Genomic DNA, 18,438 nt, shown 5'->3' with positions numbered 1-18,438 from the left:
TTGGCTCCAAAAGAAAATGAAGGCACTTTAGAATTATAATGAATGAATATTAAGTGAATGTTTAAGGAAGGTAATGTTATTCAACTTCATTGTTAAATTCAGTGATAAAAGGCCCTTGAGTTTCATTCAGTACAGTTTTATTATACCATTGATGAGAGAAAACAAAACTGATTCCTGGCCGGGGCCACTGTCAGCGTGCGATTTGCATATCTTTCCCCTGTCTGCTTGGGTTAGCTCCAGGTACTCCTGTTCCCCCCACATCCCCAAGATGTGCCCATTAGCGGCAATGGTGTTTCTGCATGATCTCAACGTGAGTGAGTGTGGGTGTGGGAGTGAGTGCCCCTGCCATGGGAGGGCATCCTGTCCAGGTTAGATTCCTACCTTGTGCCCTGAGCTGCTGGGATGGAATCCAGCCACCCATGACTCTGAACTGAAATAACTGGGTAAATAATGATCTTACTTTTTAATTAATCTTTAAAAATGTATGTATAGTTCACATTTATTTAAATATTTAATATTAGAAGTATTTTAGTCTTTATTTTGAAGTTTGGTGATTTATTGTAACCAGAAACAAGCTATAGAAACTTAATTTTGGGCCAAGTGCAGTGGCTCACGGCTGTAATCCCAGCATTTTGGGAGGCCGAGGCAGGTGCATCACTTGAGGTCAGGAGTTCAAGATCAGCCTGGCCAACGTGGTAAAACCCTGTCTGTACTAAAAAATACAAAAATTAGCCAGGTGTGGTGGGCACCTGTAGTCCTAGCTACTTGGGTGGCTGAAGCAGGAGAATCATTTGAACCCGGGAGGCGGAGCGGTGAGCAGAGATCGCGCCACTGCACTCCAGCCTAGGCAACAGAGTGAGACTCCATCTCAAAAAAAAAAAAAGGAAAGGAAGAAAAGAAAGAAACTTAATTCTGGTTTATATCGATTAACCTGTGGTAAAATTGGTTTCATTATAGCCATTTCACTTAGTTGCAGTTTCCAATAATCTATGGATGAATTAAGTGAGGATTTACTATGTTCACAAAATGTTAAATTTCAAAGCCAGTTTACGGTTTACAAACATTTTAAAGTATTTTTAAGTATCAAAACTCACTTTACAAACATTTTTAAGTATTCACAATGATTGCTTACAACTTATACCAGATAAATCATTAAGTTATTCAAAGTCAAATAATTTCAAAAGTAAAAATTAAGAGCTTTTAGAAAAATACACCTACATAGACATAGACCTATAGAAAGAGAGAGATATGAGTAGCTATGGACACAGATGCTTTCAAAGTGTTCATGTGATATGGGGTGGAGTTTCAAGATCACAGTGTGCCTGGGGCCTGCGGAAGTAAAGGAGAGGGGATGGAGAGAAGATTGTCCACATGGCCATGGGCAATCTCCTGCCCACACTCAAGTGAGAAAGACAGACAACAAATTCAGAAAGAAGAGGAAATAATCAAAACTGATGGGTGCTTGTGACTGATTACTTATGCCCAGCCTCCCTGGAAACATGAATGTGGCTGTTCCTTAGTTTGTGCCTCTGGGCTCCTAGCCCCTCTTAGATGCCTTCCTATTATCTAGGACCTGGTTGCTTTTTCTCTGCACAACCTCTTTGGATTCCAGTCTTTGATACCAGCTTCCTCCTAAAGTAGCCTTTCAGATGTCCCTTGGTTACCCTCTGCAATCTAAGGGCTCATCCTACCCCACATTGTTTAGACAATGAGATGGGAAGAACCAATGATGACTCCCAGACAGAAAGTGGTGCCAGCAACAGAAAGGGCACACAGGTGCAGAAGTTGGTTTGGGGGAAGACGATATGGTCAGTTCAGGACATGTTGGATGTAGGTAGATGCCCAGCAGACAGTTGGATATGTAAGTCTGAAGCTCTTGGGAGAGGTCTGGGTTGGAGGTACAGATTAGAAGTCATCAACAAAAAGGAAGGAGATTAGATGATAAAGGAAATGAGACTATCCGGAGAGTGTGCAGAGTGAGAGGAGGAAGGGAGGCCCTTGGGAACCTCAGCACTTTAGGGGAAGGTAGAGGCACAGTTGCTGGTGGGAAAGGCAGAGAAGTAACAAAGCAAACCAGGCAAAAGCAGTGTCACAGACAACCAGGGAGCAAAAGGACATGATCAGAAATGTTGAGAAAAGCAGAGAGGTCTGAAAAGACAAGAACTAAAAATGTCCATTAGACTTAAAAACCAGGAGAAAACTGGGGTGTTCTTAGTAGCATCTTAGTAGGATGGTGAGGGTAGAAGCCAGGGAAGTGTTGGTGAGGAAGTGAAGTCACTGAATGTGGACTATGCTTAAACGAATGCGGGAATGAAGGGTGGAGGAGAGAGGATAGACTGTAGTTAGGGAGACATAAGGGGTCAGAGGTAGATTCTTTCTCTCCTGTGGGAGAATCTTGGGCGTATACACAGCATGACAACAGTGATGGGAGGGCTGGTGAAGCCTCAGGGAGACTCTTGAAGGTAAACCGCATGAAGGGAGAACCTTGTTTCATTCATTGCTGTGCCCCCAGCACCTGGCACAATAGTAGACACTCAATACGTATTTGTCAAATGTGGGATTTTATCATTCAGAAACTGCACCTGGCTGTGAGTAACAGAAGTCAGAGAAGCAATGGCTTTCATTTTTCTCCCCATGCACAGTCTGGTGCTGGGTCCTCCAAGAGAGGTTTGGAACACCACAGGTTTCCTCAGGACCCCAGGCTGCTCTGTGTTTCCCTCCTTCATCCCCAGCATATGCTCGTCATCAGGTGACCTCAAAACACCTGAGCTGCCTCCTTCAGTCCATCCATGTTGCAGGCAGGGGCCAGGCAAAGGGCAGAGGGGCCTACTTCAAAAGACCGTCTCCAGAAACCCCAGCCTGTGACTTCTCCTGGTGTCTTTTTGGTTACCATTGTGCCATAGACTCACCCTGTATACATGGGAGACTGGGCCAGGCATGATCACTTTTAGCAAAATTGCATAGATAAGCATCAATCTTTGTCACTGTGACACAGTCTAGTCACTCAGTGCCAGGCAAGGTTAATGGAATGGGTTCGTGTGTGCGTTATTCTTGTGGTCTTTCTTATGCTTCATGTTATTCATTTATTAGGACTCTTAGGCAACAGGATGTTAAAAATGCAGAGGAGATGCATGCTATGATCTGAATGTTTACATCCTCCCCAAAATTCATATGTTGAAATCCTCATCCCCAAGATGATGGCATTATGAGGTGGGGCCTTTGGGAGGTGATTAGGTCATGACTGGTATTAGTGCCCTTGTAAAACCCCAGAAAGCCAGCTTGCTTCTTCCACCATATGAAGACACAGAGGGACTAGAGGCAAGGGGACTGGCAAGAAGGCCAGTTCTTTTTCTATGCCTATTTTGATGAAATAGTCTAGAAGGGAAGTGAACAAAGGCAGTCCTAGAGGGGAAGAACAAAAAAGATAGGATACTTCCTTAGTATTTGCTCACTCAACAATTTATTTTTGCATACACACTAAAATCTTTTTTTATTATTAAAACTTTGTATTATAGGAAAAAAGTATCAAAGTAGAGTGAATAATATAATGAGCTCCCATGGACCTATCACCCAGCTTCAACTATTATCAATATTTGGGTGTTCTTGTTTTAACTGTTCTCCACTTTTTTTTCCTAAAGTTTTTTTGAAGCAAATCACAGACAATATATCAATTCACCATGTATACTTCCCTATGTATCTCTAACACATAAGAACTTATTTGTTTTAATAAAATCACAATGCTATGATCATACCCAACAAAATTTACCATAATGTCTTAATAATACCTAATACCCAGTCCGTGTCCACTTTCCCTCAATTGTTACAGCTAGTTTGCTCAGATTGGAATCAAAATCCACATGTGGCCATTTTACTGATATGTCTCTCAGGTCTCTTTTCATCTCTAATAACCTCAGGGGAGACAGGAGGGAGGATGGGCAGGACTTAGTGATAACTTGCTTATTGACACACAGTTTTGCCGGCTTGCTTCCTCCCTTCCCACCCACTCTTCGCAGCCCCACCCTTGTATGGAAAAAACAGAAATTAAAGTGCTTTGCCCAGCACCCACTGAAGCTATTTCCAAGGAGTTTGAAGAGTACTCCCGGCAAGACCAATGCCTCGGTCCAGTGCTCCGGTCAAGGAAGGGAGATGCTTCTCAGTGGTGTAGTGTCAATAGCAGCTTAGCTGTTCTTTCCTCTGGAAAATTCTACCCATCTGCTTTGTAGCTCTCATACCTAACAAAGCCTTTCATTTCACAATTAGAAAATAAGCCTGAAATATGAATGCTTCCTGAGTGTACCTACATTTATTCTAGAGTTTCAAGGTCAAAAAGAATACAAGGACTTCTGCATCTACAGCAGAGAGGAGAGGGGCGAAGACACACAGCTAGATATGAGAACCTGGCTGGTCAAAGCCTAACTCCACCTGTTTGTCAGCTTTGCTGCAAGTTAGATCAGCTCAGTGATCATGTAGGAGAACCATGCTGGCAAATAAAAAGCTGAGGCTTTTGGTCCCCAGAAACTTGGAGGAGAATTACAAGTCCAGCTCGTTAAAAGGCGCATGCCCAGTGCTCACTTCACGCCTACTCAGGAAGCACGCTTGAGTTTGAAAACCACTGACTTTACACTTCGAACTCAGTCCTGCACGACTCCTCTAGGATCAGTGATTCCATCAGTTTTGAAACATGAAGAATGAAGTCAAACAGGACGTGATCTTGGTTTCCAGAAAACCAGATGTTCACATCAGGCTCTGGGGCTTGGAGGTAGCACACTTGGGGGTTTCCATATCCCCTGCCGAGGTGGCAAATGCAGGAGCAGTGCTGAGTTCGCATGGGCTGGGGTTTCCTGAACACTGCTGGCAGTTGGAGAATCTGCAAGGGAACTTCTCTGACGCCTGCCAGCAGCTGCTTTAAAATAAAGGTGATGTAGCTGGTCAAATCCTCCATGAGAGAGCAGTGTTGAATGAAGGAAGAGACACAACCTGCCTGAAAATGGCACAAAGGAAGACAGATGTAAACAGTGACGAGAAGACTGCAGTGTCTACAAAGCTCCGAGGTGAACAGATGGGCACCCCAGGCCCTCAGCACTTCCTTCACACTCTGTCAGCTGCTCTCTGTTTTCCTTCCTCTAGGAATCTTGTTTGGTGTCGCTAAAACAGCAATCAGAATCACTTTGAAATAGTGAGAGTATTTAATATAACTATGAAACTATCTGTGATTGACAAGCACAGCAGGGAGACTTGGCATGAGAGCCTTTAATTTGTCAATTAAATAAAAGAGTTTTGTTTCTAAAAGTAATCTTGCAGAAAAGGTCCTGCGATCAGAAAGAAGGAGAAGGGGAGTTTTCAAGCATATAGGAGATCAGATAGTGCTTATGTGTGTATATACCTACAAACATATATATATTTTAAAAATTGTTTTACTGTCAATTACAGCTTCCCACACTCCTAGACAGCCGTTCTCAAGGTATCAATCTGAGATCTTGGGGAGGAATATTATCTGATATGTCACCAAGAATTCAAGAGGTGAGTAGCCTGATGGTAGTAATTATAATTTCATTATGTCTTTCTACCATTTACCCCTCTTATGCCAAATAATTTAATTGTATTTCAAACCTGTTCAAGGAAAAGCACATTTGATCTTTCCATCTAGCGATTTCAAAGCACCTGTTCACATCCCAAATTATCTGTGCTCTTAGGTAAGAGGCAGAAAGAAAGGAACCACCCTTCTGATTTCACATCAAAAAAGAAATGCCACTGGCCATAAGCAACTTGCCTGGTGTGGCACAAATCACCAGAGGACTTACAGTTGAATCTACGTCGTTTCAGTACTGAAGTGGTTCATTATTCTCTTATAGTCTTTAAATTCAAATAACATATACTGCCAATAATAATAGCATACACCTTTATAGCTTACAGGCACTCTTCTTCTAAGCGTTTTACCTATGTTGGCTTATTTCATCATAAAGAAAACAATTGACTTTTGTGTCATTTTGTAAAAAGATGTGCACATTTTAATTAACATCAGGTTGCACAAGTACCCTCCCATACAGAAATGGATTCTTCCACGCAACAAATGAGAGGTGCTGGGGATATGATGACGAACAAGCAGATTTGGTTATGGCCCTATGGGAAAGAGAGATGGGAAAAAAGCAATTCTCTTCAAGGGTGATGAGTGTTACGAAAGGGAGGGAAAAGTCGAAACAGGTTTTTTTCCAAACTTTTCTCCCTTCATTATTCGCAGCTGACTTGGGCTCCACCAACCTGGAAAATTGCATGGTTGCAATCTGTCTTTATAAAACTCATCTCAACCTGGGCCGAGTATGCACACTGATGTGTGGGAAAGTTAGAGAAGAGCCCATTGTACTAATGCTCACCTGCTACAATGAGAGTCTCTGTTAAACAGTCTTTTCTTCACAGCATTAAAAAAATTCATATCAGTACAATAAGGTTGAAATTGATAGAGAACGTAAAAAAATCCCCAAGGTATATCAACACTCTTAGTTCTGAGTAGGGGGTTCCAGAAGGCTTCTTGACTGTCTAGATAGCAAGTCTAATCATTTGTGAACTGGGTTAAAGCAGAAGGCCCAGTTTATATTAATTGATATTACACCATTTGACCTGAGAACAGCCCCTTCGTCTCTGAGTGCTTTGACTAAATGAGCAACATAATAATAGTAATAACCCCTTACAAGATTGTCATAAGACTCACTGTTGTTGAAGCAATTTGAGATTTTGACTTTATTGAAGCATAGATGGTGATTATAGGCATGACTCACTATGTGGATTCTCCCCGGGCCCATCAGTTTCAGAGGGCAAGTGTTGGCATGTGGACAAAGAGAGGGATGACAGGTAAACATGGCTTATTGCAATGGGGAACTATTTTCAGTCTCAACTGATTGAATCCTAATGGTTTTATAAATTCCCCAGTACCACTGAAAGCAAAGCAAGTAATAAGGTATGTTTTAGGAATAAAAGCAGCATTATTTTAATTTTGTATTTTCCCCTAAAGCAAAGCCAAATGGCATTATGGAAACCAAGCTACTGGCAACTCCACCAGCCTTCTCCTGAGTTCTTGACAATACAGATCTACCCTCAAAGGATGAGGCCAGCAAGCCCCACGGGTGCCCACACGGAGAAGAGAAGGCCATCAGCCTCCTCTTAGCTGGCACAGAATTGAAAAAGTGTTTTTCTAGGAATGAAGACTTCATCTGTTCTATATTTGCAGAATTTTAAAACATGCACACATGCACACACACAGAGGCACACACACACAAGAAAACCACAAACCACACATTTCAAGGAAATGGAAGAATTCATTGGTAAAATTAAGCTAATAAGATTATTTTCCAAATATAAGAAACTAAATTTTAGACTATTTAGCCAAAGAAATTTGCTCTGATCTTGCCTTTCTACAACAGAACCATTCCCCAGTCATTTTATTTTCCCCCTTTTCTCCCCAGTATCGCCATCTTGGTGGGACAACAGAACCCAAGAACTGGCTTAACAGTAAAATATTTTCTGCATTTGCCCAAGGACACATTCCCAAGGAATTCAAATAAAGGACACTGGAAGAGGAGAGGCTGTACTACAGTGCTCTAGGGGTCACTCTATGATTGTTGTTGTTGTTGCTGTTGTTGTTGTTTTGAGATGGAGTCTTGCTTTGTCGCCCAGGCTGGAGTGCAGTAGCGCGATGTCTGCTCACTACAAGCTCCACCCTCTGGGTTCACGCCATTCTCCTGCCTCAGCCTCCTGAGTAGCTGGGATTACAGAAGTCTGCCACCACGCCCGGCTAATTTTTTTGTGTTTTTAGTAGAGACGGGGTTTCACCACGTTCGCCAGGATGGTCTCGATCTCCTGACCTCGTGATCCACCCGCCTCGGCCTCCCAAAGTACTGGGATTACAGGCATGAACCACCGTGCCCGGCCACTCTGTGATTGTCTTTAAGGCTCATCCTAGTATTCTCCTAGTCCCTAAGTAGATGGCTGTAGGTTTTGTTTTTTGTTTTTCGCAGCTGGATTAAGGATTGCTGAGAATATGGATGTTTTCTTTTAAATGTGGAAGTCAAACCCAAACTTTGGAGCGTTGGCCTCACGGTAGATTATGACTCTGGCTGCCTTAAAATAACCCGAAGCCTTTGCCTTGCCCCAGTTTATCCGTCGGCCGAGTATGCAGGACTTGCTGTGGGTGACCAGGCCCCTCATGCAGAATGGTGGTCCAGAGACCTTTACAAAGCTGATGGGCATCCTGTCTGACCTCCTGTGTGGCTACCCCGAGGGAGGCGGCTCTCGGGTGCTCTCCTTCAACTGGTATGAAGACAATAACTATAAGGCCTTTCTAGGGATTGACTCTACAAGGAAGGATCCTATCTATTCTTACGACAGAAGAACAAGTAAGTTTTCTGAGTTCTGCTTATAAATTGGACCCTGTTGTTGGTTAAGTTGATGGTGTAACACTTCCAGGTGAAACCAAACCTGGGGTTGCATCTATCTTGTCTTGTTGAGTGGCCTTAGGCAAAGAGACTTCTCCCAGAAAGTCCACTTCCCCTTGCAGAAAGGGGGCGTTGCTTATAAGCAATTCTGGACATGAACCACAGAAAGAACTGAGGCCCACTTGGAAAGGGAACAGAGGGGCCATTTCCCACTGATGGAATTGAACTAGGGCTAAGTTCAAGAGGAAGAGAATGATCCGCAATGAAGCAACCCAGAGTTGCAGGCAAAGCTCAGGTCAGAAGGGCCCTGGCAAGTAAACACGGCTGTGGGATGCTTTTACAAACGCATTGCAGTGAAAATCTATGTGTGTAGTACTAAATTACATTCCGAATGGCAAATTCCTGGCAAATCATCTTCCCCAACTTTCACTTTTTTTTTTTTTGTCTTCTATGGGGTAAAGGAGGGTGGGGTGGGGAAGAAATGTAACTGGGTGCCCCTGTAGTTAAAAATTGAAAAGAGGCAGCAAGGGACATGCCAAAAGTAGTAGGATTCTAAGATAGCTACACACAACAAAGCAGCTAAGCAGCTAATTGAAGGGAAATGACGGAGGCTCAAGCTGAGATTCCAAGTAGGGGGCTTTGTTTGGCTTCTCAGTCCCTTTCATCTGAGAAAGACCTCAGTTCCTAGCAGTAATCAGAGGCAGGCTTCTCAGCCTCCTTCTTCTAAAGCAGAATAAACCACAGGGCAAGCCCCGTCCTTTGTTTCTCTGATGAGGCCATTACTGAGAGGCACTGTGGCATTTTGCTACTAATGATGAGCTTGTTATTGGTGGGGTACAGCCTATTAATTTAGGTTATTCGTCAAATCCTCCAGCATGGGGTTGAATGAGACATGTGATGTGGATACACTAATGACTATGTTGAGTTACAAGCAATGGGGAGTTTCTGTAAAATCTGTCCCTTCTCTCCTGGCAGCATCCTTTTGTAATGCATTGATCCAGAGCCTGGAGTCAAATCCTTTAACCAAAATCGCTTGGAGGGCGGCAAAGCCTTTGCTGATGGGAAAAATCCTGTACACTCCTGATTCACCTGCAGCACGAAGGATACTGAAGAATGTAAGATCCCAGCTGGGCTTGCCCTGTGTACCCTGGACCTCCCAGAAGTGTGTGTGTGTGTGTGTGTGTGTGTGTGTGTGTGTGATGTGCCTTCCTGGTAGCACGTCTCATGTTTGTTTTTTGCTAAGTGGACTCTTGCATTTCCTCCCCCATCCACAGTCATCGCTGGAATGCTTTGCTTCAGTGCCCCTGCCTGGGCCCTCCCCTCTGTACTGCAGCCTACAATGAGGTTTTCTTTCCCACTGCTTGAATTATATCCCTAATGGAAGGGTTCACAGTTCTCTGAATCCTGGCTACTCAGAACAGATAAAGACAGGGAGGAAGGGAGGAAGAGTATTTTCTCCCAGGGGGTCCAAATCTAGCTTTAACAAGGGAGGTTCCGAGAAAATAATACCATCAATATGACAGGGACTTCTGAGATACTAAGAAATTAGATTCTGTCAGCCCAGGAGGTTGGGAAATGGTGAATTGTTCTGGGAAATGGCAATAGACTGAGAAAATAAAAACACTTCCTTAAAAAGCCTTTCCCTAACACTAAGTGACAGGGGCAGAAAAGACACAACCAAAAGTTCTCTCTCACTTTTCTCTCTGTTCGTGTCTCTGTCTCGATCTCTGTCTGGTTTTAGGCCAACTCAACTTTTGAAGAACTGGAGCGCGTTAGGAAGTTGGTCAAAGCGTGGGAAGAAGTAGGGCCCCAGATCTGGTACTTCTTTGACAATAGCACACAGATGAACATGATCAGAGTAAGAGGGGGTTGGAGGATGGGGAGGGGAGGGGAGGAGGAAAGGGTGGGGGCAGGAAAGTTCCACTTGTTTCCTTTTCCCAGCAAAGAGTTAATCGCTATTGGAGTTAGATCAAAATACAAGCAGGCCCCAAAGGCCCTCATTCCAAGCAGTCACCAAGTGGGGTCACTGACTTTGGATGAGAAATATGTTTCTTGAATTCTGGGAGAAGTCTAAAAGCTTCCATAAGACCAGTGGTTTCCTGGAGTTTCCTGCTTTTATGAGTTCACTCAAGAGCCTCAAATTCAAAGAGGCATCTCCCCAAGAGGCCAGCTCTGTAACTCCGAAGATCATTGAGTGTGTTTGTCTGGTCTCATTTTCAACTTTGCAAAACCAAGACAAGAGTTCTATATAGCAGGGACACTCAAAAGAAAACAAAAATATCCATAAGCAAAAGAAAGCTTTTTATATACCATTTTCAGTGCCCCCCATCTCCCTTGCCCCTACACATCTTCCCTCTATTCTAGAGACCCATGGACTGGGGGAATGCGATAAAGCTAGGTATGCCTCATAGTGGAACAAGCTCACTCGCTCTTTAGGGAGCCTTAGACTCTCTACCCTCAATCACTAAAAATTAGAAATGGCTGAAGAACAAGACCAAAGATCCTGTGGAATTTCTAAGCAGTGACTGTATTTCTTCTTCCCAAGGATATCCTGGGGAATCCAACAGTAAAAGACTTTTTGAATAGGCAGCTTGGTGAAGAAGGTATTACTGCTCAAGCCATCCTAAACTTCCTCTACAAGGGCCCTCGGGAGAGCCAGGCTGACGACATGGCCAACTTGAACTGGAGAGACATATTTAACATCACTGATCGCACCCTCCACCTGGTCAATAAATACCTGGAGGTAAGGGGCTGCAAGCCCCATAGTGGGCCCCTTGAAGATAGCCCCATGAGTGGGACCAGAGCTCCCTTAGCAAGTCAAGTGGTCTTGAACTTAAGCTTTCATTTTCCCCACTGAAGAAACAAGAATCCCTACATCCCCTGTGCAGTTCTCATTCTCTAACAGCTTATCCATACTTAAAACTTATCTATGCTGAAAACTGTTTCTTCTTCACATCTCCTACCTTCTCATGCTGGGCTCCTCCTCCTGTAGCCCCCTTTAAGCATCTGCGTCTGTCCTCAACCCTCTCCTGTCTGCCATTGCTTGAGTGGCCATCTATGGCCAGTGTCCCCTTAACCCCACGGTCCCACTGTTTGCAGGATGCTCCTGCCCCCAAGTTCTACAAGCACATCAGCCTAAACACGTCCCCTCCAAAAACTGTATGTTCTCTTTGCCCATAAAACATATCCTCCTCCTGTATTTCCTATCCTAACTAACATCATCAGTGTTTGCCCAAATTCTCAAGCGAGGGATTTCAGGGTCATCCCTAATTTTCCTTCTTCACCCTCCACACAGCAGCTGTCACTTACTGAGTGTAACTTTATGCCAAGCACTGTGCCAAGTGCTTTTACACACATTTGCTTCATTTAATTCTCACAGCTCCATGAGGCTTGCACCATTGTCATTGCCAATTTGCAGATAAGAAGCCAGTGCTTAAAGAGGTTAAATAAGATCCTTGCATGACCATTAGGAGAAGCAAACAGGATCCAGCTCTGGAGATGCCTGAGTTCAGAGCCTGCCCTTCTGATTTCTCTTACCAAGCTTTGTCTCCTCTCCCTCCTAAATATCTCTCAGCTCTGCCTCTTGCATTCCAGGCTCTCTGAGGACTAGAGGCTTTGTCATCTCTGCACCAGCCCATTCCAAAGGCTTCCTCCCTGGACTCCAGGGTCCAGCCTCTGTTGGCCCAGGCATTTCTCTACACTGGCACCAGAGTTATGTTCTGCAATCTTGCTTACATTGCTCTCCGATTTAAAATCTTAATGATTTGACCCCCAAATAACATAGGTCCCTTCCAAATCTGTCCTTCCCCACCTTCCCAGCCCTTGCTCACTGCACACCCTCAAGTCTGCTACCTGGCCCTTTCACGCCCACAGGCATTCCCATTCCATGAAGTCTTGGGATTCTACCCTTTGCAAATGCTGTTTTCATTGCTCATTTATTAGAGCACTTTTGGTCACAAGCTTTTTGCTTAAACAAAAAGAAAGCATTTATTGGTGGACATAAATAATGAAGTTCAGGGGGATCCAAGAGTTGGAAGCCACCATGAGCCCCTGTGTCCTTCCACCTCACTTTTCTACTCGTCTCTGCTCAGCGTCAGCCCTAGCCAAGCTCTCTCCTCTGCTGGTGCCCTACCTGCTTACAGCCCTTAGCAGTCATCTGTACACCAAAAATCCCCTTCCCATAGCAGAAGCATGCTCCTAGAGAGTTTCCCTGTCAGTCTGGCTCCTGTACCCACCCCTCTGTACTCTGACTGGGAGGCCTGGGTCAGCTACCCACCGCAGGGCCATTACTATGAGCAGGATTACTGTGAAGTGGAGGAATATATTTCCCCAAAAGAAGAAACGCAAGGTAGAAAAGTGTATGTCTACCAACGCCTGAAATGACTGTCCCTTTCCTCATCTGCTGAGCTTCTACTCATTCATTCTTTGAGACTCAACACTCAGCTCTCAAATGTCACTTCTGCTTTGACGGAGGTTTAGTCATTCACTCCTCCGTGCTTCCTGGCCCTCTCTTCACACCTCTCTCGGACCCCTCTCCCAGCTAGATTAGAGTTGGCTGTTGACATATCCATCTCTGGCTGGGCAGCTATTTAGAATCTGGGAGTTATTTAGAATCAGGGAGTACATCTCAGTCATTTTCAAATTCTTGCCCTCATACTTCCAGTAAATGACTCCATCTAAGGGCAGATCACTCTTGCCCATGGGCCAGATCTGGGTCTGTGTCATCTAGAACTGTTGGAAGGTAGGGGCTTCTGCGAGCAATAGGAGAGGGAATAAACTCAAGGGCCCTCGGGAGCATGCCCTCTTGTCTCAGACTTGTAAGTCCTGAGGATAAGCGAGGAAAAGCCTAGCTCTATCTGTCACCTGGTGCTCTTGAGGACTTCCTGTTGCCCTGGTGCCACCACAGTTTTCCAGAGTGTATGACCCTCTCTCTCCAAACTCTGGAAGTGGCAGCACAGGCTCCCCAGTGGCCTTTCAGAAGGTGCCAGTCATGGCGGCAGCACCAAACTGCAGGCAACTACTAAGTGATCACCAACTTGTCTGAAGACAAGAATGACCTTGAATGCTTTCTATAAAACAGGACTTTTAAAAAAATTTTAAATTTTCTTTCTTTATTTTACCTTAAGTTCTGGGATACAAGTGCAGAATGTGTAGGTTTGTTAAATAGGTATATGTGTGCCATAGTGATTTGCTGCACCTGTCAACCCATCATCTAGGTTTTAAGACCCACATGCATTAGCTATTTGTCCTAATGCTCTCCCTCCCCTAGCCCCCCACCCCACCCCAACAGGCCCTGGTGTGTGATATTCCCCTCCCTGTGTCCATGTGTTCTCATTGTTCAGTTCCCACTTACAAACAAGAACATGTGGTGTTTGGTTTTCTGCTCCTGTGTTAGTTTGCTGAGAATGATGGCTTCCACCTTCATCCATGTCACTGCAAAGGACACAATCTCATTCCTTTTTATGGCTGCATAGTATTCTATCGTGTATATGTACCACATTTTCCTTATGCAGCCTATCATTGATTGGCATTTGGGTTGGTTCCATGTCTTTGCTATTGTAAACATACATGTGCATGTATTTTTATAGTAGAATGATTTATATTCCTTTGGTTATATATCCAGTTATAGGATTGCCGGGTCAAATGGTATTTCTGGTTCTAGATCCTTGAGGAATCACCACACTATCTTCCACAATAGTTGAACTAATTTACATTCCCACCAACAGTGTAAAAGCATTCTTATTTCCCCACAGCTTCACCAGCATCTATTGTTTCTTGACTTTTTAATAATCACCATTCTGACTGGCATGAGATGATATCTCAATGTGGTTTTGATTTGCATTTCTCTAATGATCAGTGATGATGAGCTTTTTTCATATGTTTGTTGGCCACATAAATGTCTTCTTTTGAGAAGTCTCTGTTCATATCCTTCACCCACTTTTTGATACGGTCGTTTGTTTTTTTCTTGTAAATTTGTTTAAGTTCCTTATAGATTCTGAATATTAAACCTTTGTCAGATGGGTAGATTACAAAAATTTTCTCTCTCATTCTGCAGGTTGCCTCTTCATGTTAATGATAGTTTCTTTTGCTGTGCAGAAGCTCTTTAGTTTAATTAGATCCCACTTGTGAATTTTGGCTTTTGTTGCCATTTCTTTTGGTGTTTTAGTCATGAAGTCTTTGCCCTTCCCTATGTCCTGAGTGGTATTGCCTAGGTTTTCTTCTAGTTTCATGATTTTGGATTTTACATTTAAATCTTTAATCCATCTTGAGTTAATTTTTGTATAAGGTGTAAGGTTGGGGTCCAGTTTCAGTTTTCTGCATATGGCTAGCCAGTTTTCCCAACACCATTTATTAAATAGTGAATCCTTTCCCCATTGCTTGTGTGTGTCATGTTTGTCAAAGATCAGGTGGTTGTAGATGTGTGGAGTTATTTCTGAGGCCTCTGTTCTGTTCCACTGGTCTATTGGTCTGTTTACAAAACAGACTCTTAAGCATCAACCCAAAATGACTGGCTTGGAATTTCCAGGGAAGAGGCCTGGTTATCTGCATATTTACAGACCTATTAGATTTGTGGGACCTTGGAGTTCCTTTGTACAGTTACTCAATTAACATCTCCCTCCTCTCATGGTGACTCTACCTGCTAAGCCCTTATTCCCAGGCCCACCACCATCCACCCACTGCTATTATAACATAAGCAGGACCTGTGCCGGGGGTGTGGATGGAGGAGAGAGACTCTATTGCTTTATTTGTGCAGCATGGAGTTCAGTGGTTCTCACAATGTTTTTGTGAAGTACTATGAAGAATACACCTTGTCTACTTGACATTTGTATCATGACATAAATGGCTTGTTTTCCAGAAGGATTATTTTTTCCATGCAGCTTGTACCTAATGCAGCCCCAGGCACCCAATAGATACTCAAAACACATTAGTTGCTTAAATGGTTAAGAATTCAGTCTCTGGACCCACACTGCCTGGGTTCAAATTCCTATTATCTGTGCCCAGTTTCCAAATCTATAAAATAGGGATATTAACAGTACTTAACTAATAGGCTTGTTAATGAGAATTAAATGAGCTAATTCGTGCAAAGCACTGACATATAGTAAGCACTTAATAAATATTAGCTTTTTAACAAAATACAAGCCAAAAAACATTGCTCAGGAGAGAAAATGATGTTAGTGCCTCCTGTAAATAGGCCTCCAAGCTGGTGTTCCTGTAGGAATCACAGAGCTGCAAATCACATCCTCCCTGGCCATCAGGGCTTCACGAGGGCCTCTTAGCAGAGGGGTATGATGGGGGCAGAAGCCCAGCAGCTGTGATAAGGTTGTTTCTGGTCTTCCTACCCTTGGGTGGAGGAGGAGGAAAACAAGGGAGCAATGAACAGAAAGGAAAAGACAGCAGGGAGGAAATGTGTGAGGAAGAAACACGTCACTGTGACTTGTCCTGGAATTTTCTGCTTCTGTTCTTGTGTTTTGGGAAGTCTGGAGAAGACTTGGAAATCATTCACCTCCCCACCCTGAGGATGGCTTAGTAGCAGACAGGCCATGAAAACTCTCTGCTGATGGCTCTAAAGGTCTCTCCAGGGCAGGAAAGCAAGGATGTTGCTTCACTGGGCTGCTGAAGGCCTGCCTGGGGACTCTGAGTAGAGAGTATAGGCCCCTCCCAGGAGGGCGGCCCAAGCACCATGCTGGCATTTCTGTGGACCATGGTCTGGTGTCTCAGACCCTCTCCACAATGACGACTGCAATCTCATTCACCCCATACATACATTCTGTCTTTCCTCTGATCCCCTCCCCTTAGCAGGAGGAAATAAATGGAAGTCAGACGGCCCGGTTAGAAGGGAGGCGGTGGAGTAGGAAAATAGATGATGGTGGTTTGGGGAGCCTCACGTCACGCATGGGGAGACATTCATTCTCATGGGCCTTCCAATCACCCTCTTCTCCATATCTGAGGACACAGGACAAATGGATACAGGCAAATATCTTAAACTGGTATGTGTATTCATTTATAGTTCTAATGTATTCAGATATATTTTGCTTCTGGAGAAAAGCACAATTAGAAAAATTAATACATTATTCTTCTTATTATCCTTCAGTTAAAACAAACATACACATCCCTCCCCTTTGTATTTTTTGTTTAGCAAAAGATTAGGCCTGGCACAGATGAAATACTATTCAGAGTTCACAGTGTATTTTCATTTCATAATATATTTGATTTTCAGGTCTTGAATTTCACATCAGGAAGCTGAATTCAGCCAGATTTTAATACAAAAATACCTCTGATCAAGGCATAAAATTGTACTTTAATCAGTAACCACTGTATTTCTCTAAGCTGTGAAAAAACACGTGTTCATTAACTTCTTTTTCCTCTGCTGTCAGCACAGTCAATACACGTGCATAACTCCTTATTATCGACGTGGTGATTATCTTGCTGATGAATTCTCAAAGGCCAGAGTTTTGGACTATTTTTTCTCTGCACCTTGCATGTTCCTGGCCACATGCCACCACCACCCAAACAGAATGGACTCAGGGAACGTATTTTTCAGGATAACCTAAGAAAAAATAGGATTAAGAAGATAAAACTGCTGATCATGTAATGTGCTTTAGAGTCAGATGTATAAATATTTGCGAATTATCTGTCCTATTGCTTTCTTCTATTAATTTATTGATTCTAGATGTGCATTGGAAGGCTAGGGAGAAATCAGGGGATTGTGAGAAAGAGCACAGAAGTCTACATCACACAAACAATCATATTTCAAGGGCCATGAACTAGATCCTAAGTAACTCATAGGCAATGACCTCATTTCATGCCTCTAAGAAACATATAACTGGCCTGAAGAAGGAAAACATGGGCAAGGGGTAGGCTGGGGTCATAGGTGAAGGTCCAAATAGTAATCAATGGAGCTCATAGGGTGGACTGATATTGAACCTGCTATGAGCCAGCCACCTGCTGGCCACTTTTGCATTTCATCTCATGCCATACTCCCAATGACCTGCCTAGTAAGCATGGTTGTCATTTTATAGAATTAAAAGCAGAGACTCAAAGAGGTTGACAGTCTAACATAATACAATAGCTGAATGGGGGATCTGGAATTCTAACCCAGAGCTGCCTGACTCTGATGAGAAAGCTCTTTCTGCTATCATATGCAGCCCACGTTAATAGGGGTTCAGTAAGTATTGTCTGGATAAATTATATAATGAATCCAATGAAGGCAGATATTATTTTGTAATATGCAGCATAATAGGCACTATTATGATTAGATTTTTCTGCTTGAAAGTAGCTAGATTAGAGTAGGAAACCAAAAAGATGTGAATTCATTCAGTCATTCATGCATTTGCATGGATTGAACTACCCACACTTGAATAAATGCTGTTAATCCTTGATTCCTTGGAAGCTCACATGGGAGAGATAAGTGTGTCGTTAAATGATGCCATAATAGTGGTATCTCAGAGGACTGGCAGAACATAATTCAATCTGATAGAGTAGAAACAGATTGTACAAATCCAATTCAAAACATTATAAATCCTCTAAGCACTGTCAATTCTTCCTCCAAATTATCTCTGAAATTCCTCCTTCTTCCCCATTTATGGCCTCTGTTTACAGAAGCCTGTACTGTCTCTTTTAGCTGGTTGCCAGGCCTTCAGTCTCTTGCTGTTCAGCTCCCAACTGCTTCCAGCAAGATCTTTCTAAAACCCCAGGCTTGCTATGACTTAGCACCCACAGCTCCACAGTGACTCCTCATTGCTGTTAAAGTAAAGGCCTTGGCCGGACGCGGTGGCTCAAGCCTGTAATCCCAGCACTTTGGGAGGCCGAGACGGGCGGATCACGAGGTCAGGAGATCAAGACTATCCTGGCTAACACGGTGAAACCCCGTCTCTACTAAAAAATACAAAAAACTAGCCGGGTGATGTGGCGGGCGCCTGTAGTCCCAGCTACTCGGGAGGCTGAGGCAGGAGAATGGCGTAAACCCGGGAGGCGGAGTTTGCAGTGAGCTGAGATCCGGCCACTGCACTCC

At 43.6% G+C, this 18,438-nt stretch overlaps 1 protein-coding gene across 1 annotated transcript in view; it reads left to right on the top strand.

Moving 5' to 3' along the window:
- The window catches only part of ABCA4 (ATP binding cassette subfamily A member 4), a 128,464-nt gene that overhangs the window by 30,391 nt on the left and 79,635 nt on the right, over nt 1–18,438 (top strand). Inside the window, exons 7-11 of the mRNA XM_025385846.1 lie at nt 5,431–5,520; nt 8,147–8,387; nt 9,402–9,541; nt 10,168–10,284; nt 10,972–11,169. Of these exons, the coding sequence (XP_025241631.1) occupies nt 5,431–5,520; nt 8,147–8,387; nt 9,402–9,541; nt 10,168–10,284; nt 10,972–11,169 (786 nt within the window). The remainder of the gene's footprint in view (nt 1–5,430; nt 5,521–8,146; nt 8,388–9,401; nt 9,542–10,167; nt 10,285–10,971; nt 11,170–18,438) is intronic.

This window comes from Theropithecus gelada, chromosome 1 (genome assembly GCF_003255815.1).
Source record: "Theropithecus gelada isolate Dixy chromosome 1, Tgel_1.0, whole genome shotgun sequence".
NCBI lineage: Eukaryota > Metazoa > Chordata > Mammalia > Primates > Cercopithecidae > Theropithecus > Theropithecus gelada.
Note: the sequence above shows the minus strand (reverse complement) of the source record. Positions and strands in the feature narration are given on the sequence as shown.